Source organism: Monodelphis domestica, chromosome 3 (assembly GCF_027887165.1).
Source record: "Monodelphis domestica isolate mMonDom1 chromosome 3, mMonDom1.pri, whole genome shotgun sequence".
Taxonomy (NCBI): domain Eukaryota; kingdom Metazoa; phylum Chordata; class Mammalia; order Didelphimorphia; family Didelphidae; genus Monodelphis; species Monodelphis domestica.
In genome coordinates this window covers 67,854,945-67,882,813 of record NC_077229.1, presented here as the reverse complement: position 1 = coordinate 67,882,813, position 27,869 = coordinate 67,854,945, and the positions used below count along the sequence as shown (strand labels likewise).

The 27,869-nt window shown below is 38.0% G+C and overlaps 1 protein-coding gene across 1 annotated transcript; it reads left to right on the top strand.

Moving 5' to 3' along the window:
• The first annotated feature begins 141 nt into the window (after positions 1–141).
• On the top strand, positions 142–27,204 carry LOC103102963 (mucin-16-like). The gene is made up of 10 exons (XM_056820973.1): positions 142–190; positions 12,810–12,937; positions 13,066–13,133; positions 14,236–14,405; positions 15,112–15,150; positions 15,716–15,793; positions 17,870–17,986; positions 22,647–22,844; positions 24,257–24,370; positions 27,026–27,204. The coding sequence occupies exons 1-10, from the start codon at positions 166–168 to the stop codon at positions 27,202–27,204; spliced, it is 1,116 nt and encodes a 371-aa protein (XP_056676951.1). The 5' UTR covers positions 142–165.
• The last annotated feature ends 665 nt before the right edge of the window (positions 27,205–27,869 follow it).

Below are 27,869 nucleotides of genomic sequence, written 5' to 3'. Positions count from 1 at the left end.
TCTGAGGCTAATTTTGAACTCAGGTCTTTCTGACTAAGTTAAGTTCTCTGTCCTCTGCACTACCTAACTATTGGATCATAGGTAGATTTATTTTCTTCTGTTCTCTCCTAACCATAGTCTCTCCACTCATGGCTGTTTTCTCTCCCTACAGGTTATAAACATCAAATGAGCTTCCCTTGCTTCAGAAACAGTGAGTATTCTTATCCTGGCACTAAACAGAGGATACAATTTGTAAATCCTGATCTTGTTCCAATAGCATCTTAGGAAAGAGAAGCTGGGATAGGAGGGCCAAAGAGAGAGAAAGTCACCAGAAAATCCTGGATCCTTTCTCATATTTCAATCCCCACATGTCACCCTGTGACCATGTGAAACAGAGATAGTTTCCCTCATATTTTAGCCCCTCCCTATAATCATACCATGCTTACCTGGTCCATAGTTTTCATTCACGATCTTTCTTCCTCAGTGCCTCAGAGAAAAACCATCACTTTAGCATTCTCTCTGACTTCATCCTCAGTTCCTCTCACTGTAGGAAGCAGCCATTTGCATTTTTGATGAATGCTGGTAAATTTTGCTGCATTTAATTATGAAGTTGAAAGCTAGCTACTGGTCCTAGACTCATAACATCACAGACTTAGATCTTGAAGTGAACTTCCAGGCTATCTAGTTCAATCTACTCCTCATGATAAAATTAAATAATAAATTTCCAATGTAAAAAGCTGTCTTTTCTACCTCCCCTTAAATTATTACTATAAGAAATACCTATAATCTATAAAAATTTATTTCATTAGCTGTTTCCAAAATATATATCCTATTCTTCCCCCTGAATCCAACACCAATCTGTTCCAACGTATGCTTCATCAATGATTCTCTGGTATTCTGATTAGTCATGGTAGTGATCAGAATTCTTAAATCTTTTAAAGTTATTTATTTTTACGATGTTGTTATTGTATACATTGTTCTTCTGGTGCTGCTCACAAGTCTCCCCAGGTTTTTCTGAAAATATCTCAAAATTTATTTTCAAGAAAGCCATGCTTTTCTGTCTGAAAACTGGTACTAAGTATCCATTCCAAGGCAGAAAGAATGTTACAAGCTAGGCAACTGGGGTCAAGTGACTTATCAAGAGTCACACAGCCAGGAAGAATTTCATGCCAGATTTGAACCCAAGACCTCATAACTCTAGAAGTGGAGCTCTCTGCTACTCTTCAATAATTTATTATAGCAAAATAATATTTCATCACACTCATGAACATGAGAACTTGTCCAGTCATTCCCTTACTGATGAGAGTATCTCCTCAACTTCCATTCTTTAGTATCCCCTCATTTCCATTCTTTGCCACATTAAAAAGGTTTGGTATTTTTTCCTTAGGATATCTGGTTCTTTTTTTTTTTGTACTCTTTGGGATGTAAACCTAGTAATGATATTTTTCAGCCAAAGGCTATATGCATAGTTTCATGGCATAGTTCTAGTTTACTTTCTTAAAATTTGAGTCCAATGGGCAGATCTGCTCTACCAACAGTGTATCAGTAGCCCATTTTCTCCATTACCCATATTGGTCCTTTTCCTTTTTTCCAGCTTTTCCAATCGTATGGGCTTATGTGAAACACCAAAATTGTTTTAATTTTTATTTCTATAATTATCAGTGATTTGGTAATTTGTTCACATAGATATTGTTTACTTGAGTTTCTTCATTGAGACCTCCCTATTCATAAACTTTGACTATTATTGGAGAATCATTTTGATTTTTTCAACATTAAATTTTTCTATTATATGTAACAACAGTTTCCAAAATTTTTAAGGATCATTGAGTCACAAATTCCCCCACCCACTCACCCATTTTGAAATGGTAAGCAAATATTATGTAGATCTAACATATGTAAACATATAAAAGTTTCCCATATTAGACCTTTTATGAAATGAAACTGAAATAAAAAAATTAGAAGGTGAAAACAATCTTGCTTTCTTCTGGACTTAGAATTCATCAATTCTTTTTCCCTGGAAGCAGATGGCATTTAAAAAAATCACGAGTCCTGAGGCATAGTTTTGGATCATTATATTCCTGAGAAAAAACTGTTATTCATAGGTCTGTTCATTGTACTGCATTCCTGTCCCTGTGTTCAATGTCCTCCTGGTTCTGTTTATTACACTATGCTTTAATTCCTGTAAATCTTTCCAGGTTTTTCTGAGTTCCTCCTTTTCATTTCTTATATCACAATAGTATTCCATAATAATCATATATTACAAATTTTGTCATTCCCCAATTGATGGATATCCTTTCACTTGCCAATTATATACCCCCCCACATCCCCCTAAAGAGCTGCTTTAAATATTTTTGCACATATAACCCCTTGCTTCCCCCCCTTTTAATCTCTTTGGTAAACAAACCTAATAATGGTATTACTGGCTCAAAGAGTATGTACTGTTAGGCCTATGCCTTTGGGCATAAGTCCAAATTGCTCTCCAGAATGGATAAATAACTTCACAAATTCCACAAAAGGGCATTAGTGTCTCAACTTTTCCATTTGCCCTCCAAGTTTTACATTTTCCTTTTCTTCCATAATAGCCAATATCTTTTTTTTTTGTAAATTATTTATTTAGTCAATTTAGAACATTATTCCTTGGTTACAAGAATCATATTCTTTCCCTGCTTTCCCTCAACCCAACCTTCCCATAGTCGACATGCAATTCCACTGAGTATTACATGTGTCCTTGATAAAAATCTATTTCCATGTTGTTGGTGTTTGCATTAGGATGTTCATTTAGAATCTTCATGCCCAATCATATCCCTTCGACCCATGTAATCAAGTAGTTGTTTTTCTTCTGTATTTCTATTCCCACAGATTTTACTCTGAATGTGGATAGTGTTCTTTCTTGTAGATCCCTCCAAGTTGTTCAGGATCACTACTTTGCCCCTAATGGAGAAGTCCATTACATTCGATTGTAGCACAGTGTATGGGTCTCTGTGTACAATGTTCTCCTGGTTCTGCTCTTTTCACTCTACATCAATTCCTGGAGGTCATTCCAGTTCCCATGGAACTCCTCCAGTTCATTATTCCTTTGAACACAATAGTATTCCATCAGCAACAGATACCACAATTGGTTCAGTCATTCCCTCAAATGAAGGGTATTTCCTCATTTTCCAATTTTTTTGCCACAATAAAAAGCCCAGCTATGAATATTCTTGTACAAGTATTTTTCCCTTTTATCTCTTTGGGGTACACACTCCAGCAGTGATCAAAGGGCAGACAGTCTTTTAGTGCCCCTTGGTCATAGTTCCAAATTGCCCTCCAGAATGGTTGGATCAATTCATAACTCCACCAGCAATGCATTAGTGTCCCAACTTTGCCACATCCCCTCTAGTATTCAGAATGGATGAATAAGTTCATAAGTTCCACTACAGGGCATTAGTGTCTCAATTTTTCCATATCCCTTCCAAGTTTTGTCATTTTCCTTTTCTTTCATAATAGCCAATCTCTGATGAGCTGTAGAGTGACAACTTAGAGTTGTTTTAATATGCAATACTCTATATTATAGTGGTTTAGAGCATATTTTGCATATCTAAAAAGAACATTAATTACTTTAAGAATTCCCTCTTCATCTCCTTTGACCATTTATCATTTTGGGAAAGATTTGTATTCTTGTATATTCTACTCATTTCTCTACGTATTTGAGAAATGAGTCTCTTATTAGAGAGCTGTGTAAACTTTTTTTTTTTGCTTCATTATGATTAGTGAATATAACACTATCCATCTTATTTACTCCTGTTTAGGTTCTGGCCTCCACTTTCCCCAATTTGCCCTCTTTTTCTATCAGTTCTCTTAACCCCTTCTCTTACTCCCTTCACGTCCTTCTTTAATTCAGGGTAAATAGATTTTTAATACACAAGTGATTGTGGGTATTCTTCTCTCATTGAGCCAATGAAATGAGACCTCCCTCCCAATCTCTGCTCTCTTCCCCTCCACTGCAAAAAGCTCTTTCTTGTCTCTTTTATGTGAAATAATTGAGCCCTTTTTATTTTACTCTTCTTCTTCCTCCCAATGCATTACCCTTGTCTCATATTTCTATTTTATATTTTATTTTGTAACATCCCATCATATTCAACCCATACCCTTGCCATCTGTCTATGTATGTTCCTTCTAAGTTCCCTAATAATGACCAGATACTTTATAAGAATCATCTTCTCATGCATGGTTGTATGCAGTTTAATCTTATTGAAAGTCTTTTGATTTCTTTTTCCTGTTTAGCCTTTTAGGCTTCTCTTGAATGTTGTGTTTGAGAGTCATTTCCCATTTAGTTTCTGATCTTTTCATCAAGAATTTTTGAAAGACCTCTATTTCATGGACTATCGATTTCCCCCCTCTGAAGCATTATGCTAATTTTTACTGGTTAAGTGATCCTTGATTGAAGTCCTAGCTCTTTGTCCTTTGGAATTTCACATTCCATCCATTATGATCCTTTAATGTAGAAGCTGGAAAAATATTGATTATCCTGATCATGGTTCTATGGTATTTGAATTGTTTCTTCTTGTTTGATGGTATTTTCTCTTTGACCTGGGATTTCTGGAATGTGGCTATACTATCCTAGGGTCCTTTTGGACTTGCTTTCAGGAGGTAATTGATGAATTGTTTTGATTTCTCTTTTGCCCTCTGATTCTGCAATATTGGAGCAGTTTTCCTTGATAATTTCTTTAAAGATAATGCCTAACCTCTTTTTTTAACATGAAATTAACATAACTCCATAATCCTTAGATTATCTCTTCTAGATTTATTTCCCATATAAGAGTTTTTCAAATGAAGGAAACATTTCAAATATGCTTTTTTTTCATTTTTTGATTTTCTTTGATTATTTCTTGATATCTCATGGAGACATTATCTTCCACTTTCGTAATTCTCATTTTTAATGTCTGATTTTTTCCATTTTTATTTTTAATTAATTAATTAAGACTATTTTTTCACTGTTGCATGATTCATGTTCTTCCCCTCTCCTTCTACTTCCTACCTCCCAGAGCTGAAGAGCAATTTCACTGCATTATACATTTATTGTTGTTCAAAACCTATTTCCCAATTACTAATAAAGTGATTTTTTAAAGTCAAAAACAGGACTTCTGGGTTAAGATGGCGGCTGTGTCTAAACAGGACTTTTACTCTCCAAACCACCAACCAATATAGAATACCTCAAAAAAACAAGTTCAGATGAAAGAAGGGACACCACAGTAGAACTTAGTATTGAAATGCCAGAGTCACAGCCAGCAAGCCATAATCAGAGACAACTCTAGCTCCTTGGTAGCTAATTATGACCACCAGGGACTTCTAACCCCAGAGAGCAGCTAGACATTTAGGACTCTAGAAGACTGAAGTTTGTGAACCTTGGGTGCAGAGATAGAGCAGGGAGATAACACCTCTAATGAAGAGGCAATTAAGGCAATCACTAAAATCTATTTTGCTCAAATGTATGGCAATATATATATGGAAATCTAGGTGATATGGATGAATATTTACAAAAATATAAATTGCCTTGATTAACAGAAGAAAGCATAGAATGCTTAAATAATCCCATATCAGAAAAAGAAATTGAATAAGCAAGCAATCAAAGAACTCCCTGAGGAAAAATCCACAGGACCAGATGGATTCACAGATGAATCCTATCAAACATTCAGAGAACAACCAATCCCAGTACTATTGAAAATATTTAACATAATAAGCAAGTAAAAGGAGTTCTACCAAATTCCTTTCATGACAAAAATATGGGACTGATTTCCAAAGTCAGGTAGATTAAAACCAGAGAAAGAAATCTACAGACCAGTCACCCTAATGAATATAGATGCAAAAATCTTAAATAGAATATTGGGAAAAAGAATCTAGCAAGGCATGAGGGTTATTCATTATGATCAGGTGGGATTTATACCAGGAATGCAAGGATGTTTCAGTATTAGGAAAACTATTCATATAATTGACCATATCAACAAGCAAAGCAACAAAAGTAACATGATTATCTCAATAGATGCAGAAAAAGCTTTTGACAAAATACAACAGTTTTTCCTATTGAAAACACTAGAAAGTATAGGAATAGAAGGACTTTTCCTAAAAATAATAAACAGTATATATATATATATATATATATATATATATGTGTGTGTGTGTGTACACACACACACACACATACATATATATATATATATATATATCCAAAACCATTAGTAAGCATCATTTGCAATGAGGACAAATTAGAATCATTCCCAATAATAAAAATAGTGAAACAAGGATGTGCCCTTTATAACCTCTATTATTTAACATTGTACTAGAAACACTAGCTATAGAAATTAAAGAAGAAAAAGAAATTTATTAAAATAGGCAGTGGGGAGAACAAGCTATCACTCTTTGCAAATGATATGATTGTCTACTTAAAGCATCCTAGAGAATCCACTAAAAGGCTGATGGAAAAATCAAGAATTTTAGAAAAGTTGCAGGATACAAAAGGAACCCACATAAATCATCAGCATATCTACATATTTCCAACACACCCAGGCAGCAGATGATAGAAAGAGAAATTCCATTTAAAATCACCCTAGACAATATAAAATACTTAGGAATCTATTTGCAAAGATAAAGAGATGAATTATACAAACACAACTACAAAATACTTTCCACCAAACTAAAACTAGATCTAAAAAATTGGAAAAATATTAATTGCTTATGGGTAGGATTAGCAAACAATAAAAATTATCATTCTACCCAAATTAATTTACTTATTTAGTGCCATACCTATCACACTACCAAGAAACCTTTTTACTGAATTAGGAAAAAACTATGACAAAGTTCATTTGGAAGAACAAAAGATCAAGAATATCAAGGGAAATAATGAAAAAAAATGTGAAGGAAGGTTGCCTAGCAGTACCAGATCTTAAACTTATACTATAAAGCAATGGTCATGAAAACAATATGGTACTGGCTAACAGACAGAAGGAGAGGATCAGTGGAATAGGCTTGGGGTAAGTGACCTCAGGAAGACAGTCTATGATGAACTCAAAGGTCCCAGCTTTTGGAACAAAAATGCACTATTTGACAAAACCTGCTGGGAAAATGGGAAAACAGTATGGGAGAGATTAGGTTTAGATCAGTGTCTCACACCCCACACCAAGATAAACACAGAATGGGTGAATGACTTGAATATAAAGAAGGAAACTATAAATAAATTAGTTGAACACAGAATAGTATACTTGCCAGTCTTTGGGAAAGGAAATAATTTAAGACCAATCAAAAATCACAAAATGTAAAATAAATAACTTTGATTACATTAAATTAAAAAGGGTTTGTTCAAACAAACCAATGCAACCAAAATTAGATGGGAAGCAAAAAGTGGGAAAATTTTTTATAAGAAACCACTGACAAAAGTCTAATTACTCAAATATATAAAGAGCTAAATCAATTGTACAAAAAATCAAGCCATTCTGCAATTGATAAATGGGCAAGGGAAGGGACATGAATAGACATTTTTCAGATAAAGAAATCAAAACTGTCAATAAGCACATGAACAAATGTTCTAAATCTCTCATAATAAGAGAAATGCAAATCAAAACAAGTCTGAGGTATCACCTCACACCTAGCAGATTAGCTAACATTAGCAAAGGAAAATAACAAATGTTGGAGGGGATGTGGTAAAATTGGGACATTAATACATTACTGGTAGAGTTGTGAATTGATCCAACCATTTTGGATGGCAATTTGGAACTATGCCCAAAGGGTTTTAAAAGACTGTCTTCCCTTTGATCCAGCCATATCACCCTTGCATTTATACTACCCCAAAGATATCAAAGGGAAAAAACTTGTACAAAAATAATTATAGCTGTGCTCATTGTGGTGGCAAAAAACTGGAAAATGAAAGGTGTGCCCTTCAAATGGGGAATGGTTTAAGAAATTGTGGTATCTGTTGTTGATGGAATACTATTGTGCTATAAAGAATTATGAACTGGAAGGATTCCATGTGACCTGAACAACCTCCAGGAACTAATGCAGAGTGAAAGGAGCAGAACCAGGAGAACATTATACAGAGAGACTGATACACTGTGGTACAATTGAATGCAATGGACTTCTCTATTTGCAATAATGCAATGATCCAAGACAATTCTGAGGAACTTTTGGGAAAGATAGCTATACACATTCAGAGGAGGAACTGTGGGAATAGAAACACAGAAGAAAAACATCTGCTTGATCACATGGGTCATTGGGGATATGACTGGGGATGTAGACTCCAAACAATCACCATAGTGCAATTAAAATTCGGAAACAGGTCTTCATCAATATATCGTGTGACTTAGAATCATTTTGCAGTCCTTATCTTTCCTTGATAAATCAATGACACAAGTAAAACCCAATGGTATTGTGTGTTGGCTATGGGGGAGGAGGAGGGGAGGGAAAGAACATGAACCATGTAACCATGGGAAAATCTTCTAAATTAATTAATTAAATGAATTTTTTTTCATTTCAACGAAAAAAAATAAAGTGCAAAAGTCAAAATCCTCAATCATTTTGTCAATCAGACCATTTGATCAATCATAAGTTTTTCTTAAGCATTTCTGTAATCACTCCTCTTTCTCTGGATGTAGGTAGCATTCTCTTATAAGTTCCTATAGATTGTCCTAGAACATTGTATTGCTACTAGTAGAGAAGTCTATTACATTTGATTATGGCACAATGAATCAGTCTCTGTGTACCATGTTCTCCTGCTTCTGCTCATTTCTCTCTGCATCAATTTCTGAAGGTGTCTTTCTGATTCACATGGAATTCCTTCAGTTCAACAATTTGTTTCAACACAATACCATCACCATCAGATGCCACAATTTGTTCAGCAATTTTCCCATTGATGGACAACAAAAGATAATTTTCTTGAGTGAGGTTTTGTAGTTCATATTCCCTTTGGCCCATTTTACTATCTAAAGTTGTTTTCCTCAGCAAATTTTTATACCTCTTTTTTCCCCTAGTGCTAATTTTGCCTTTCAAGAAATTCTTCAGTGTATTTTTGTGTATCTTGTTCCATATGGCCAATTCTACTTTTTGAAAGAGTTCATCTCTTCATTGAATTTTTATAAAATGTCTTTTACCACTTCATATATTCTGACTTGAAAGATGTTCATTTCTTCAATATTGTTTGTGCCTCCTTTTATAAGGTGTTGACTTTTTACATGAATTTCCTGTATCACTGTCATCACTTCTCCTGAATTTTCTTCTACCTCTCCTAATGGATCATTAAAGCTCTTTTTGAGCTTCTTCCATTAATTTGTTTTTTGGCTTGATCCTTATTTTTATTGGAAATCCTTATTTTTATTGGAAAGTTTGCATGCAGTGGCATTGATTTTTGTAGTCTTCTACTTTTCTGTTTTGGTTTTCTTTGTCACCAAAATAGCTCTCTGTGTTGAATTTCTTTTTCATCTTTTTGCTCATTTCCAGCTCTTTCCTTTCCATTTTTAAAATGACAGTTAAAATTGAATCTGTACCTGTGGTAGAGTTGAGTACTGCTCCAAGTTTTAGGTTCTTTGTACAGCTGCCCTCAGAGTTAACTCTGGGGATCAATCTGCTTTCAGCCCTTCACATTTGGTATTGTGACAAGGGAATCACTTTGAAAGACTGATATATATTAATTTAAGGTCGCCAAGGAATCAGCTATGTAATTCCTAAATAAAAAACTCAAGTCAGCCGTCAGCCTTTTTTGGAGTTTAATTACAATAGGAGTAAGAAAGGAATTAGAGATAGAGAGAGAGAAAAAGGGAGAGAAGGGAATAGGACTTAAATACCCCTTCTGTTTAGGCTGGGCCAAAAGGCCCAAGCCCTTAGATAGCTGGGGCAAAGAAAAGAGATCAGTCCCTATTACTCACGTGTCCAAAATGGAGAAACAGTCTCAGAGGCCCCCACCTTCAGCTTCCTTCAGAGCAAGCCTTCTCAGAGCCCAGGAAACACACCGACCAAACCTTAACCTCCCTGGAGTCTTCAGCCCCCCTATCTTTAAGGAAACCATCCAAGTTCCTCCCCTCAGTTCTCCCATCTACCAATCACTCTTCATCAATTTCCCTGTCAATGGAGGCTCTCGCTTAACCCAGGACCGCCCAGAGGTTTCTGGCTTTTGCACATGTCTGTTGAAGGTCATATTTTCAAATGATTAAATCTTTACTCCTTTGCTACAGCCCTTTCTAAATCCTGTTAACTTGAGTATGGTAGAGATTGGAATAATTAAATTTTGATCTAGGCTGCAGCCCTTACTCAATCCTATTAGGACTGAATAGGGTGGAGATTTATTCCAAGTATCTCCATTGTATCAATTCTAAAATCAATCAAGACTCAAAGAAATTCCTGTTCTATGCTTAAGCATAGGTCAAAGTCCTTTCCATTGTTCAGCAAAGGGTTTCTGTCCTAAAGTAATCTTAAGAAGGGAAGAGGAGGAACCTCCCATGCCAATGGGGTTCCCATTCCAATAGACTATCAGTAAGAAATTTTCCAAGTATGAAATATCCCAATGGTGAAATTTCCAACATTTATAAGTCTAAGGAAATTTGAGGTTTACAGTATCATGAAAGCAATGGTTTGTTTAGTACTCTTCTGGTCTATATTCTGCTTTGTGAGTACCCTAAGCACTCTTTCCTCCCTTGGAACTGTGACCAGGGAGAGTCTGCTGCTCTCCTGTGGCTACAAGCACTGGTCTCTGCTAGCCCTTCTCCACCCAGAGAATCTCTCCCACAGACTGGGATCTGAATATGAGCAATGTAACAAGAATTGCCGTAAGAGTGAGTAAAGGGACGCATGTAATCTTCTAAGCAATTTTCTGACCCCCCCCCATTTATTATCTGGGACTTAATGCTCCAGAAGTCTTTCCTGTTACTTCAGTTGTGGTCAAGGCCTGCTGGCTTGGTGGGCCTGCCCTGGTGCAAAATGTGTTCCACTTCCACCTCTACCACAGTCCATTCCATCTGTCCTGCTAGCTTTTCTAAGTTGTTTTGTGCTGGAAAATCAGTCATCTTTTTTGTGTGTGTTATAATACTGCTCCAGAATTCATTGTAAGGCATTTTATCAGGATTTTAAAGGGTAATTTGATAGAGATCAGACGAGAGATCTCTATATCTTCAATCAACTTGGATTTGCTTCAAATTCTTCTGATCAGGGTCTCATTTCTAATCCAAATTTATAAAAATAAAAGCCAAGTGCACAGACTTTTTCTCCTCAAATACCTGATTCCCTTCTAATTTTACTACATTGGTTTTGTTTTGAGGGGAAAGCAACTTAATTTCATGTAAGCAACATTGTCCATTTTATCTTTCTGTCCTATTTATCCCTCATGTGATCATGAACTCTCCCCGTCCATTAATATGTAAGTTGAAATTTTCCCCATTACTCTCATTTGTTTTATATCACCTTTTGTATCTAAGTCATGTACCCATTTGGAAGGTATTTTGTTATGTGATGCAAGAATATTGGTTCATCCCTAGTTTCTGCAAAACTAATTTTCAGTATTTTCAGCAATTTTTTTAAGTAATCAGTTCTTAACCTTGAAAATGGATTAACCTCCTCATTTTACTTGTGAGGAAACTAAGGCAAAAACATAGCACATGGCAGGGCCACAATTTGAATCTAGGTCTTATTTTGAGATACGTCCAGCGGTCTTTCAGAGGGTGAGGTGTTACTCCTTCTTTGTGTAATGAATCAGTTGAGTAATAGAGATGAGACACGCTATGTGCTCAGTCGCACATGCCCAGGAGTCACATAGCATTCTGCTATAGCATGGAGGCTTGTTTATTATGTAGGTTAGTGATTACATACTTCTTTGGCACACAATCCATTTTATACATATTTTTCCATGGAACTTAACAGCAAATGCCAAGCTTAAGTAAATACTCAATGAAACATTGTTGCTATAGATGAATGACATCAGAACAGGGTGATCCTAGATGTTAGTTCTCCCTGACCTAAGGATAATCATTGTTACTTTTGTTCAGCTTCCACAATCAATCACAATTACTTAGGAGATGGATAACAAAACATTTTGTAGCTAGGTACATGATTAGAAGGTTAATTTGAGACAGACCACATTTGGGGTTTCCTTCAATTTACATGTTCAATTTTTTGTGTTACTTTAAAGCACCTGGCAATGTTGCTTGGTTTCTATCTGCAGTGGAGTGTGTCTTGAAGGCTATTGATGTTCTTGGATTGCCTGGCTTGTAATAGAAGTGAATGTAACTCTGTGGAGAGGAAAAGGAAGGGGGGTAATGATCTTTAGGTTTTAATTCTGTGAATGTAAACTTTTAGGGTAATAATCTGGGGGATTATGTATGGGATATATGTGTGTTAATCCTATAGGTATTTGCTCTCATATTATTTCTCCTGTATTAGGGAGGAGACAGTAATCTTAACAAGACCATTGTAGTGAGGGAAGTTGGAGAGAGAGTGAAGTCACTGAGAGGGATCAGTGGGGGCCTCATTTTCAGGGAGCTGCCTTGCCAGCCCCCATCTCCCAAACTGTGACTTTGTCAGACAGTGAGGATTTGTCAGCTTCCCTCAGTCTTCTAACTCCAAGTCCACAATTTTAACACTGCTAGAAAAATTGTGTATGGCTGGAAGGATCCTCAAAATTTCATTAGTGGGTTCATTTTGCTGAGTTTTCCTCTGAAGAAGGACTTGAACAGTGTCACCTGGAATAATGATGATGATCATTGTAATGATCTTCACAATAACTAGCTTTTAGATAGAACTTGAAGATTTACAAAGCATTTTCTCTCATTTGAATAACATTTGCAAGGCTCAGCCAATGGGATACCTTTCCTTTTGTACAGTATCATGGAGCTCTTACTACAAGAACTTCACACTCAGCTTCACTATTACCAACATGTTTTACACAACAAAGATGAATCAAAAGGACTCCAGAACATTCAAGGCTGCTGAGCATATCCTGCAAATCTTGGTGAGATTCTACTGCCATTCCCTTCTACCTCCTCTGTCTTCTGTCCCATGCTACCTTCCTTAGCCCTGTGTATTTAGGCTTGCCCTAGCCAGGCACACAGAAGTTCCCTTCTCTTCTTTTGTTTCCAGCTCAAGGTATTGTTTGGAAGCAGCAGGATTGGCTCTCAGTATTCTGGATGCAGTGACCTTTCACTGAGGTGAGAATCCTTCAAGACATCATCAGCTCAGATATTAGGGACCAGCAATTTCCATTTCACTCAGATGATGCCCAGGCTGGTTTCTTCTTCTGCTTCTTAATAGAAATTCCTTCTTTCCCAAGCTGTAATGGATAAAATCTTCCAACCAAGAAGCCTTTAAAATATTTTACACTCCTTATACTCTTTCTCAGGTAGAAAAATATCATTTCCCCATTACTCTTTCCATAGATAAGTTTGCAACTGTTTTCACTTTATAACGCCACATGAAAGGAATAACATAGGAGGCACCAAATGAGTGCTTAGAAAATGATTGATTAATACATATCAACATTACCTTTCTCTAGAATCATATAGGCACCAAGCTGGAAGGGACAGTAGAGGTTATCTGGACCATTCTCTTCATTTACAGATGAAAAAATGAAGACCCAAGGAGATCCCAATAACTTTCCCCAGGTCAAAAATAGTCAGAATTTGAACACTTGATCTTTGATTTTAAATTCATTGTTCTTTCCACTACTCTAAAGAAATACTGAAAATAATCGGACCCCACAGACACTTGTAAACATACAAATGAGTGATGTTACAGAGCGCTGCCAATTTCCTTGTTGTGGATAAAGTGCTAAGTGTGGAATCAGAAAGAACAAGTTCAAATTTTCTCTCACTTACCAGATGTGTGATGCTATGCAAGTCACATAATCTGCCTTAGCCTCCATTTCTTTCCTCTATAAACTGAGAGGGCTATATTTGATGGCTTCCCATGTCCTTTTCAACTTTAAATCTACAATCATCTCTAAACCTTTATTCCAAGTCAGCCACTTCTCTCAAGAGTGTTCTCTGAATAACTAAATTTCAGAAACTAAACCAGTGGTGTCCAACTCAAAAGGAAATTTCTGAAGCCACTAAATTATACATCATCACGGTCCCTATTGCCTGCATTTTGGCTCAGAAAAACATATACATACATGCATACATACATACATATATAACTTTTTAAATTAATAAGCTAGCACATTAAAATCAGTTTGGAACTACCCTTAATATAGCTCATGTGACTCCTAGGAAGTACTGTTTGAAACCACTTGTCTGAACCATTAATTTCCAGGTCTCTGAGGAACAGGATAGCAACCGGAGTGGATATAGTCTGCAGTTTCAAGAAGGACTCCTCCAACCATGTCCTGGACAAAAAGGTGGTTTACTGGGAGCTGACTGAACAGCTCTGTACAAGAAAGCTAAAACACCTGGTTATAGACAATGATAGCCTCATTGTGAATGGTAAATAGCTTGACTTTTGGGATATATGCCTCTCTTTCTCTGGGTGGTTCCCTTTCCAGAAAACAACTCACCTGCCCCAAATTCTTCTTTCCTTTTGGGTCTCCTTTGTTTTCATGGTTTCTCTCTCACTCCTGGGAGCCCTGGCCCTCAAAGTGGTGACAAACTATGAAGACATGGGGAGCTCACTTCTCAAGATCAGAAGAGACTTGATTGTTTTTAGACTCCTTCAACAATGAAGTATGCCATGAATCCCTTCTTGAATGCTGAATCACCATTTCCCCCCTATGGGCCCCAAACCAACTCCTCTCCATTACTCCTTTAACCCTTTGCCCACAAAGAGATACCCTACTCAAACTCTCTTCCTCCCTCTCCCACCTCTATCTTTCCTTCCCTCTCTCTCCTTCTCTCTCTCTCCCTCTCTCTCTCTCTCTCTCTCTCTCTCTCTGTCAACTTTATATATTTCTTCTATCTTTTCTCCCTTTCTTTTCTCTTTCTTTTTTGGCCTTTCTTTTCTGTATCTTTCCCAAAATCTTGTGTTTATGTCTCTTCTGTCCTAATCTCTTTTTCTCCTCTGCTATTCTCTTCTTGTCTTCCCTCCTTTCATCTGCTGTTCCTTGCCTTGTCCTTCCCTGCCCTCACCTTATCTCCAACACTTGTTCCCTCTGAATTTTTCTTTCTTCTTTTCTTTTCCATTCTCAAACTACAGGGTATCAACATAAGCTGCCAGGAATCAGATCCACAAAGAGTAAGTTTTAGATTTCTTTATTGTCTATTTATATCTATATTTATCTCTCTCTCTCTTTAATGGGACACTACAATGAAAGATTTTTTATCTTTTTGTAAGGGAGTAATATAAGGCAGAGGATTAAAAGTGTTGTAGGGATTCAGAATTAGATACACTATTAGATATGGCTAAAGTTTAGACTCCATTTACTCATTTGTCTATTTTCTTTTTGCTACTCAAAATATATATAAATAGTTCAAAAGGGAAAATTATCCCAGGGGCCTGGGAAAGCAGGCTGTCCCTATCTCTTTCTTGTTCAAAATTAAGAGTCAGACCTTGTGGTTTTTCTAATCTGATACAATGAGGGGATCTCCCAACATTCCAGAGAGTCTTGTGGCTCTTCCTTATATTCTTCATTCACCAAAGTTGCCCAATAGTTTTCATTAATAATGTTTTTATCCTCTGCTTCTTCAATTATTACACTCTCTCAAACCTTAGTGTCTTACTCAGTTCTCATGATCCTCTGGCATTACAGGTAGGAATAAACTATTCTTAACTTATCTTCTGGTTTTTCTTCCCTGGAAAGGTTCAATTAAATCTAAAACCCATAAAGACATGAAACAGGAATTGGAGAGGGCAGGAGAGACACATTCTCACGTGTCAGGTATGACAAAGAATGAAATAATACCTTCTTCCAAGGTCCATGTATTCTAACAAGGCTAACAACTACAGAGATGAATCTATGTTGATTATAAACTGAGAACAAATACAATTAACAAGGCAGGTAGGGAGGAAGAATGTGGGAAATCATGAAAGGTTTCATGTAGAAGGTGGTGCTGGAGCTGAATCTTGACCTTTAAAGGGGGGGGGTGTCTCTGAGTTGGAGGGGAGGAAGGGGAGAGCATTACAGGTATAGAAGATAGCTGGTGCAATGTCATAGCTATGGGAGATGAAGTCTCCCATAGCCAACAAATGGAGGACATATTAAAATTATACAATGTAAGAGGAGGAACAACATCCAATTACCTTGAAGAGAGAGATGGGTTGAGGCTGTGATATAAAATGTAAATGCCTTATATTAATAAGATAGAGAAAATCAGATCTTTGTTCATGCAACTAAAACAAGTATAAAAAGAAGAAATCAGAAATCTCTTAATAAAGTTCAAATTGGAAATCCTAAAAATCAAAGGAGAAATTGATGAAATTGAAAATAAGAGAGCTACTGAACTAATAAACTAGGATTTGGTTTTATGAAACAAACAAACAAAACACCTGCTCCATATAGCATAGAACTTTGGTTAATTTGATTCAAAAGGTAAAGAAGAAAATCAAACTACCAGTATGAAAAGTTTATGAAACATGACTTCACCATACATGAAGAGGAAATTAAAGTATTCAATAGTAGCTATTTTACACAAGTATATGAAAATAAGAGTATTCTAGTGGACTATCTAGTGGAAATGGATGAATATTTACAGAAATGCAAATGGGATTTTGTATTTTATCCTTGAAGCAATTGGGACTTATTAGAGTTTCTTGAATAGGACAATGACATGATTAGATATGGGTTTTAGGAAAATCACTTTGGCCATTGAATGGAGGAGCAAGTGGAATGGGATGGGACTTGGGACAGGGACCAGAAAACTCCTGCAGTAGTTGAGGCATAAGGTGATGAAGGAAGCATAAGAGACAGGGAATTTAAGAGAAATGTGATGAAAGCAAAATCTATAGATCTTGTCAACAGATTGGATATGGTGGGTTGGAGGGTGAGCAGTCAGGAATGACCTAGCTGTCTAGTCCTTGCCCTTCTGTCTTAGATTTGCTAATAAAGCAGAAAGTAAGGGTTTTATTTGAAAAGAATGATGACCAGGCTTGTGAGCCTGGGTGATTTGGGAGGAGAGTGATACCCTGGATAGCCACTGGGAAGTTTAGAAAGAGTCAGAAAGTTTTGAGGGAGTTTTGGACATGTTGAGTTTAAGATTTCTTCAAGATGCCCCATTCAAAATTTCCAACAGGCATTTGTCCCATAGGAGTTGTAAATCTGGAGGTCACCACAAAGATTAAGGATGGATGACCTGATTTGAGACTTATCAGAAAAGAGATGATAGATAAATTTATGTGAGTTTATGAGCACTGAGTGAAACCCCATAGAAGAAGAGAAGAAGGGCCCAGTTCAAAACTTTATAGGGCACCTACACTAAGGACTTAATTAAGTAAGAATCCAGCAAATGAGACTAAAACAGGATAATTAGAGAAGTCCTAGGACAACCAGGAGAGTTTTGTTATCAAAATTAGATAATTAGGTATCAAGGAGTGCAGAGAGTTTAAGAAGAATGACGATTAAGAAGAAGGCCATTAAGAGATTTTTGCAATTTCATTTGAATGATGAAGTTGAAAACCAGACTAAGATGAAGGGAAGTAGAAGCACCTTTTATAGGTAGCATTTTCAAAAATTTCAGTCACAAACGGGAAGAGAGATGGGAAATTATAGCTATCAGGGACAGGTGGATAAAATGAAGGCTGTTTTTCATTTGGGGTTGAAGGAAAGCTGCCAGTAGATGAGGAGAGTTTGAAAACAAAATGAAACAATGGGAATACTAGAGAGATTCTCTGCTGGGTGAAGGATGAAGGAAAGAGAGCACATATTTTGGCATTTCCTTCAGAATATATAGGGATAACATATTTTTCTTTCTACGCCCACTCCTGTGGCTGAGATATATGTTGTGATTTATTCTTCTAGGAAGTGAGGCTGGTGTAGGAGCTGTCACCCATATCCCCGACCATGGAGAACCAGGAAAAATCATGACATCACTGACTAGTGGCCTCCTGATCCGGGAATCCACTGTATATGCTATAGGTAAGAAAATGTATTTTCTTTCCATTATACTGGTATTTATCCTTGCTTTGGGTACTTGTTTTCAATTTTGAGATATGGAGTCATCTTCATAGTCTGAGAACAGGACAATCACTGATGGGGGAAGTTTGTCATTAGGTTGTAAGATTTGACAATTTCCTCTGGCCTATTACTTTCTTCCCTAACATAGGCTGTGATAGCAGCCTTTGGATGAAGATCTCATGGGGGATTTTGCCTTTTGTTTGTTTGGGTGTATACATATAATAGCCTATTCATTTTCTTTTATTATTTCTCAACTGGGGAATAGCTCTTCTAAAAATAATTTTGTTAATTTATAAAACATATAAATTCATAATATGTATCACATATTATATATGATACATAAATTTTATACCTGTCCCCTCCAATGTAATAAACAAATAAAAAAATAAGTGACAAATAGTACCTAAAACCATCAGCAAAGGTCATCTGTAATGGGGATAACTTAGAAGCTTTCCCAATAAAATTGGGGATGAAGCAAGGATGTTCTCTATCATCACTATTGTTTAATATCATTTTAGGAATTATAGGTTTGGGAATGAGGGGAGAAAAAGAAATTGAAGGAATTAAACTAGGCAAAGGTTTAAAATAAAACAACTTTTACCTCCCTCCCCCATTGAGAAGGTGGGAGATATGATATTCATTATCCATGTGAAGTCATGCAAAACATTTCAACATTAACTATGTTGTGGGGAAAAAACCAACTAAAATAAAGAAATTAAAATATCTACTTTAGTCTGCACTCAGAATTCATCAGTTCTCTGTCTGGAGGGGGGGATAGCATTAGTGGAGAGCTTAAAAGCTAAAGAGACTGGGGCAGCTGGCTGGTTCAGTGGAAGAGATCCAGACCTGGAGAATCGATGATCTTAGAGTGAAATCTGACCTCAGATATTTGCAAGCTGTGTGAGACTGGGAAAATCATTTAATCCCAATTGCCTGAATCGGCTCGAATAAGGAGAAGGCAAGGGAGTTGATGTAAAAATCTAAAGAGAGGATTTTAAAATGTAAACAGGTAAACAGGTAAAAATGTAAACAGGTCTGTGTTCTTTTCCTTTCCTAGGACAAATTTCTAAGTCCATGAGGACTCATTGTTTAAACAAACGATCCTGGTAGACTGTAAGCTTCTCCAGGGCAGGGGATGTTTTATTTTTGACTCCAAGTTTTCAATACTAAGAACCATGCCTGGCTTAGCATAGGTGCTTAATAAGTGTTTGTTGATTGACTTTATACAAATAAGATAAAATTTGTACTTTGATAAAAAATAAATAAAATAAAATTTTTTATAAATATATATATTTATATATGTTATATATATATAAAATAAAATAAAATAAGTAAAAAGATAAAAAGTACTTTGCAAATCTGAAAGTGTTACATTGTATTATCATCATTATATTCATGCTTACCTTTCATCTTATGCCTTGATGTGGTGTCTATCCTGGGCCCCCTTTATTGGTTACTGAGTTTTGAGATCTGAGAAGCAATGGTGGTACAGGGGGAGTGGGGAGTAAGAGGAGTTAGGAGTAGAGAAGAAAGGATAAATTAAGCATCAACTAAGTACCAAGTTCTGGAGGGAGGTGCTATTATTATCCTCATTTTATAATTGAGAAAATGAGGCAGAATTTAAGTGACTTGAGAACTCAATGGAAGTACAGACTAGCTTAGGTACCTTTGTTTCCAAAATGTTTTCTGAAGTCACTGTTTGAGCACCAGGGAAAGCTGGCCAGGATTCTGAAAATCAGAACACAGCTAACCTGGAGGCCAGCATTGCTTCAGTAGTGAAGATCAGTGGCTGTGGTGACCAGGATCTTCTGCTGTCAAACATCACTGCTTCTATAGCATGGATATGGAGACTGAATCAAGTTCACCTTCCTGGACTGCCAGGCACTCATCAAAGGGGGAAACAAGCCACCCTATTGGTGAAAGAGTCCTTGGTGAAAGGAACTCGACATGGCCAAGCCTCATTCTGCCTTTACCTATTGTGCAGCCTCCTCAAGCACAGGCTCACCTGGGGCTACCTCCTCATTGGAGAACTCCAGGTTAGCCAGCCTGACAGTAGAGTCTGAGATGAGTTCAGGAGAAACATCAACTCTCGCTATCATCCTGACTCCAGCTAGCACAAAGGAAAGCTGGACATCAGCTTCTCTGAGCCAGCTCCCACAGTACAGAAGGCAGCAGCGCTAGGGCAGAGACAACTTCTCTTTTTGCTCATGTGCCTGTTAGCTCTATCCTGTTCCTAAGGAAGAATGTTTGAAGCAGGCTTCCTCTTTAGCCCTGCAGGTTGGGGGTCAGATGTGTCCAGGGAGGAGAGCTTAACATCTCAGGGGAAATCACTTTCCCTTCCATTTCCCTCTTAGAGCTTCTTCTTCTTCTTCTTCTTTTTTTTTTTGGTACACTTAAGACCTTGTTGTGTCAGTTGGGTGAGTAAATGCATTTCAGGATCCCTCATATCTCTATAGTTGCACACTCTGCTGGTCCTTGAGCTACAAGGACCCTTCTGTGGTGATTAGTATTGAGTCTAACATATATGGAGCCTGTAGAATATTAGCTACACAGGGAAAATTTCCTTAGGCAATGTCAGTGTCAGTGAGTTGATAACCATTCATTGTTTCTGCTCTGTTTCCCCACACTCTGCAAAGCACAGGGGATAGGAAGAAAGGCACCCTTAGTCTTAAGAAGCTTACAGTCTAATTGGAGAGACAATATGCCAACAACAACAATGTGCACACAATCTAAAAACAAGATCAATTGGAAATAATCAAGAGAAGTAGGGCACTAGAATTTAGAAGGATCACCTAAGAAGCAGAGGAGCTCTTAGCAGGGACTTGAAGAGACTCAGGGAAATGAGGAAAGTATTCCAGATTTTTCTTCCAAAGATCAAATATTACAACATGACATTTGGATATATATATATATATATATATATATATATATATATATATTCATAAAAATTGCAGCAGTTGTGTTTACAGAGCAGAGCATTACTTGAGAGTGGCCCCTCTGTATAGTGAGCTAATGTATTGAAAAGACATTCTCTATCCTCCCCCAAACCCCACTCCCAAGTAACTGGGTGCAACCTAGTGGCCATATTTTCAATTTGGTATGGCCAAAGTTGAATTGAGATAGCAAAGTCAGTGCAAGGAAAGGTGAATGTTATAGGAGGAGGAGGAATAAAATCTAAGGAGAATAGTAAAAAAGGGGAAGGTTAAGAAGCACATTGATTGCTAAATGGGGTTTTTATTTTATCTTTAAAGCAATAGGGAGTTTTTGAAGTTTACTGAGTAGGACGATGACATGGTCAGACCTAGGTTTTAGGAAAAGCACTTTCGCAGTTGAATGGAAGATGGACTGGAGTTGGATAGCACTTAGGATAGGGAGACCAAATAGAAAACTACTACAATAGTTAAGGCATGAGGTAAGGGAGGCCTATACCAGTGTACTTACAGGGTTATATGAGAGACAGAGAATATGGGAGAGATGTGATGAAAGCATAACCTCTAGATCTTGTCAACACATTGGATATGGTGGGTGAGAGGTTGAACAGTCATGAATGACCTGGTTGCCTAGCCTTTGCCTTTCTGACTTAGAGTTTCTACTAAAGAAGAAAGTAAGACTTTTTAAAAATAATGATTACTTGGCTTGTGAGCTTGGATGGCTTGGAAGGACCGTGATACCCTAGACAGCCAAAGGGAACTTAGAAAGAGTTGAAGGTTTTGAGGGGAAGGCAACGAGTTAAGATTTGGACATGTTGAGGCTCAGATGTCTACAAGAAACCCAGTTCAAAATTTCCAAAAGGCAGTTTGTTCAATAGGAGTCATAAGACTGGAGGTCATGACAGAGATTAAGGGATGGATGACCAGATTTGAGAACCATCAATATATAGATGATGGTTAAATCTTCTGAGTTTAGTAGAATATTGAGTGAAATCTCATAGAAGAAGAGAGGGGCCCAGCTCAAAGTCTTGTAGGTCACCTACATTAAGCATTTATGACCTAGATAAGAATCCAGCAAATGAGACCAAAGAGAGTAGTCATACAAGTTAAAGGAGAACCACGAGAGTTGTGTTATGAAAATGAAAGAGAATGGGTTGATGATATCAAAGACTGCAGAAAGCTTCAGAAGAATGAGGATGAAGAAAGGGCCATTAAGAGATTTTTGCAATTAAGAGATTGTTAACAACATTGGAGAGAGCAATTTCACTTGAGCGATGAGGTTGAAAACCAGACTGTAGTTAAAACGAGAGTAGAAAGAAGGAAAGTGGAAGCACCTTTTATAGAGAGCTTCCTCAAGGATTTCAGTCACTAAAGGGAAGAGAGACAGGAGATTATAGCTCTCAGGGACAGGTGGATAAAAGGAAGGTTTTTTCCAGATGGGGAAGTAGGAAATCTGTCATTAGATTAGAAGAGTTTTTAAAAAAAATGAGAGAATGGGAATACTAGAGAGATTCTCTGTTCGATGAACGATGAAGAAAAGAGAGCAGATATTTTGGAGTTTCCTTCAAAATATAAGGGATATAATATATAAAATATAAAATATATATAAATATAATATATATAAAATATAATCTTGTCCTTTCTACCCCCAGTCCTGTGTCTGAGATTTATGTTCTCATTTATTCTTCTAGCGAGTGAGATTGGTGTAGGGCCCTTCACCCATATCCGAGACCACGGATCAGCAAGAGACATGACATCAGTGACCAGTGAATCTACTGCAGGTGCCATGGGTAAGAAAATATTTCTTTTCTTTCTATTATACTGGTATTCATCCTTGCTCTGGGCCCTTGTTTTCCAGCTTTCAAATATGATATGGACTCATCTTCATAGTCCGAGAACAGGAAAGTTTGTGGTTAGGTGGTAAGACCCGGCAACTTCCTGTGTCCCATTATTGTCTGCCCAGATGTCAGCCTTTGGATGAAGAGCTCATGGAGGATTTTGTCCATTTCTTGTGTTAGTTTGTGTGTATACATATAATTTACTATGATAAAAGTCAGCTACTGGAGGACAGGCTTTTCTATGCCCAGCACCTAAAACCCTGAATGGAGTAGCTGATTCTTAACAAATGATTACTGCTTCATTTTCCATTTAACCTGAGCAGGTATCCGTCAGGCAGTTTGTCTGAGCCTGGATCCCTATCTCATCTGAGGGCAAGATGACAGGACAGATCCATCTACATATCAGTCTCTTCTTATTTAATACTTTCTCATGGTGGCCATGCACCCTAGAGCAGAAGTAGATCCTAATCTCTGTCAGTCTTTTTGTTTTGCAAGTGCTTGTCAAGGACAAGGTGCTAACGTGAGGGGTTGGGGACTCGGGACGTTCAAAATCCTCACAGGCTCTGGGGAACTCTGTCCAAATGGCTCCAAACTCCCCCCCCCATAATGTCACCACAGGAGATGGACCCTCCCTGGGAACAGAACCTCACACTCCTATCCACGAATCTCTGAGCCCAGGGCCAGGCTCCTTTCCTGCCTTAAGTACTCCCACAGCCTGCACAAGCACAGCTTCCCTTGACACTGCTACTTCATTGGAGGACCCAGGGCCAGCCGGCCTGACTCCATAGACTGAGAGAAACCCACAGGCAACACCAACTCCAGCTATTACCCTGCCTCCAGCCAGCACACAGGAAGTTTGCACAACAGCATCTCCCAGTCCTCCTGACACAACCACAGAGGGCAGCAGTGTCAAGGCAGGCACAGCCTCTGTTTCTGATCAAGTGCCTTCCACTTCCTGCCTCTTCCCAAATAAGCATATTTTAAATAAGCTTCCCAGGGAGGGAATTGGGGTGTGGCCTTGGAGGAAATGGGGAGTGTCTGTCCAGGGAGGGTCAGTTTGTGCCTTTCTAAGGAGAAGGGTCTTCCTCCCAGGTCCTTCCTGTCTATAGCCTTCCAATGGGCCACTGTAGGGACTTTTTCTTGGCTCCATATCTGTTGAATTAGTGTCATCTCTCCAGGCTTCCTCAACTCCATGCAAGGATAGTTTCACAATCCCTGTGCTAAAGTGATTCTCCTCTTCTTATTGATGGATTCTGATTCCACTAAATCAAACATATATGGAGGTTGTCCATCAGTGAGTCCGTGCTTTGAAGGGGGAAACTTGGTTATTCATCCTGTGGAGAAAAGTCAGAGAAGCCATGTATTTTTGGTCTCAGCAGATAGTAGCAACAATGTACTTTCCTTTGGGAGTCCTCTAATAATGACTTGACTGAGCTCTGGTCTCCCCTTCTCTCTTCCTGTAGGAGGTGATGCTGGTGTGGTGCCAGTCACACATGCCCAAGGCCATGAAGGACCAGGAAGCACAGGGGCACTGATGAGGAGCCCCCTGACCCCTGTGTCTACTGTTATTCCCACAGGTAAGTAGGTACCTCCTCTCTGTCTTTGTGTTGGAGGTTTATCCTTTTTAGGGCCTTGTTTCCCAGTCTTACAGAGGAAACATGAAATTATTTTAGAGATCAATCCTTAAGAACTCTTCTGAACCTCTGATTGCTTTCTTTGTACGGCCTGGAGAAGAGGAGTTTTAGAGGTAGGAGTGAGGTTCCCACTGCTAAGGTCTTTTATATAATCAACCATAGGTATAAAGTTGGAAGGAAACTTTGAAGTATCAGGTATTATGGATAGCCTCTCATTTTACTGATGTGGATACTGAGGCCTGGAGAATTAAGTAATTATCTCAGGGTGACCGGATATGCCTGGAAGGGACCCTCAATAGCCATCTAGCTGGACCCCATCATTTTACATATGGGAAAAGTGAGGTGCAGAGAAGTTAAGTGACATGCCTCATGACACAAAAGTAGAAAGCATCAGAGGTGAGATTTGAACCCAGGACTCTATTATGCTGTAATTCAAGTTCAACAGGAAAAGTCAGCCCTGACACCTCACATTGAATGGCTTCCACTTTGGGGAAGGTTCCTTCTATGAACTCTCCAAGGGTAGAGATGTGTTTTTAAATTTTTATTTACATCTCCAGTATTTAGGATAGGGCTGAACACATAATAAACACTTAGTCGATGGCAACTAATTGATTGCTTTGATCTAATTTATGAGTAGATTTGTGAGATTCAGTTTATTAAAAAAATTTGTCTTCAAAATGTATCTTATACACCTACCAACTGAACTTGCCTATGGAGAAGTGAAGGGGAATGGAATGAGCAATTATGTAATGCCTACTATGTGCCAGGCACTGTGACTATTTTTATAGAAATAGTATCTCATTTGATTCACATAACAACCCTAAGTGTTGGGTTTTATAGTTAGCCCCATTTTTCAGATGAGAAAAACAGAGGCAAGCAATGACTGCTTGATTTTCCCAGGGTCATACAGCTAATGAGTTCTTAGGTCAAATTTGAACTCAGGTCTTCCTGACTCCAGGCTAAGCACTATCTCCACTATGCCACCTAATTACTTTTATGGTCCGAGCCACAGAGTTTCCGGTGTCAAGAGTCAGGAATGGAGACAGATCCAAAGGCTCTGCTCTTTAGCAGTGAACTTGGGGAAGGTGGATGATGCAGATATGGGCAGAACACTTTATTTCTATCAGCCTTGACTTGCCAAGAGGAAAAGAATGGTTCTAGGACCTTCCCTTTGAGGCATGATTTCATGACCACCTCCCTAATCTTAGCTTAATAATTCACTTGGACCTTTGGTGATTGATTGCACTTGGCCCACCCATTAAATGCTGAATCCAGTCATTTACCTCTAACTTTTGTCCTTTCTGAGACATTGTTCTTCAACCAGGGATGCTTCTTGGTCACGAGTTTATGGATTGATTCCTACACATTAGCTCTGTGATTCCTGTGAACTGGTCCTACTCTAGTATGGCCTCTGAGTGTTTCCACGAGCTTCTGTAGCCAGGAGATCCTAGAATTGGTCAGAGGTCAGAACTGAAAAACTGGACCTCTCTGATGTTATTGTCTCCACATGGCTCCTGGCAGCCCATCAGCCTGGTGGACAAGGTCATGTTTGGAGTTCTAGATATGATGGAGATGAAGTTGAGGAGACAAGTGTCTCTAGATCAGCAGTTCTCAACCTCTCAATATGTAGCAATGAGAATACATAATGCATATCAGGTATTTGCATTCTGAATCATAACTGTAGCAAAATTATAGTTTTGAAGTAGCCACCAAAATAATTTTTGGATGACTGCAACATGAGGAATTGTATTACGGAGTCACGGCATTAGAAAGGTTGAGAACCACTGCTTTAGATAATCTTAGGTGAGGATTGGAGGGAGACCATCAAGCCATTTCCTGGATAAGAAACTTCAAGGAAGGGGAAGTGTGTCCCATGTACCATAAAATCCCTAAAGCATCCTTTTATTAAATTGTGACTGATATTCCCCTCTTAATTTATATTGCTCTTGTTTAATAATCCTTGTTCAGACACCTATTTCCACTAGAAAATCACCTATGTTATTAGAGAAGCTGTATGTCATTCAGCATTGCTGATGAGAAATCAAGCCATATCTGATTGGCATGTTGCTTAATAGTCTATGATGCTTTTCATCTTTTAAAAATTAACTTTAAAATAATTTAATTTAAAGATATGATATTTTCCTAATTAAACCTAGTAACCATTTTCAATATATGTTTTCTGAAATTATTAGGTCCAAATTTTCTCCCCCCTTCCCTTCTGTCCCCCTCTTGGAGAGATGGTAAGTAATTTGAAATGGATTATACATGTATTATCATGTAAAACATAATTCCATATTGGTCATTTTTATAGGAGAACACTCATATAAAACCAGAGCCACATAAACTGTACATAAAATAATGTGAAAGGGAATATGCTTTGATCTGCAACCGACTCCCACATTTCTTTCTCTAGAGGTGTAAAACATTCTTGGTCAAAAGTCCTTCAGAGCTGTCCCAGATTGCTCTCTTTCTGAGAGTAGCTACAACTTTCACAGTTGATCAAATGCAGATCAAAGCATCTCCCCTTTAAATTCCATTCAAAATTATTCATGTTATATCTTATAATAGTTTCTGTTTCTTGTTTCTTCTTGTTGTAAGGTGCTGTCCAGCAGCCCTTACAAGAAAGGAAAGATAGAAGATTGACCCTTGGGGGAAGGGATGAAGCCGAGGGGATGGATCAGAATGGAGGCAGACACCAATGCAATATTACCAATGAGCAAGCTGCACAGATCAAGCTCCAGCTACCTAACTTCAAAGGACATGAGGCAGTTAGATAACCTTAAATCAACAACACAGGAGTTAGGAATGAGTATTGAGATCAGCTAAGAGAAAAGCCACTGATCCCTTAGAGCCCATGCTCTAAGTAGGGACCACTCTGGCTAGAGGATAGGAGATTAAGAAGGAAAGGTGTTTCACAGAGATAGAGGAAATTCCATGAGAAAGCTGTTCTTAGCCAGAGGCTAAGCTCCAGGAAGGAGAGGGACAGGTGAAGAAGATAATAAGGGCTGTTTCTCTGTCAGATGCTTGTATTTATTACCATTGTGATGCAAAGGGACTTAATACATATTAATGAAGACACAGTGGATTGCCATTGGTTCAGTTGTAAATTACCACAAGGCAGAGGCATGGATTGTCTCAGTCAGGTGAGCACAAAGAATCCTGAGTTTGTGCCTAAACCTTAGGAATGCTGGGATCAAAGGTCAATGCCTTTCTTGCCATGGGCAGGTCTGAGCATGCTCTTTCCTAAGACAATCCTTACAGATTAATTATTTCCCTTGTGTATACACAGGTGTGGATTGTTACACTTGTCATGGTTATTGTTTGCCTAGTAATTATTGATCTGAAGAGAGCTGTTAAAGAGAGATGAGTGAGGAAAGGTAGTAGTCAAGGTGGAATGGCTCTTGTTGTACTCTCTCACTCTCTTCTCCTGGTCTATGATAGC

Bases quoted from the DNA above. Each gene is read 5' to 3' on its own strand.
- LOC103102963 (XM_056820973.1), top strand. From the start codon at position 166: ATGAGCTTCCCTTGCTTCAGAAACA. The intron at 15,794-17,869 runs GTATGACAAAGA...TTATTCTTCTAG, and splicing joins GACACATTCTCACGTGTCAG to GAAGTGAGGCTGGTGTAGGA. The intron at 22,845-24,256 runs GTCCGAGAACAG...CTCTTCCTGTAG, and splicing joins GATATGGACTCATCTTCATA to GAGGTGATGCTGGTGTGGTG.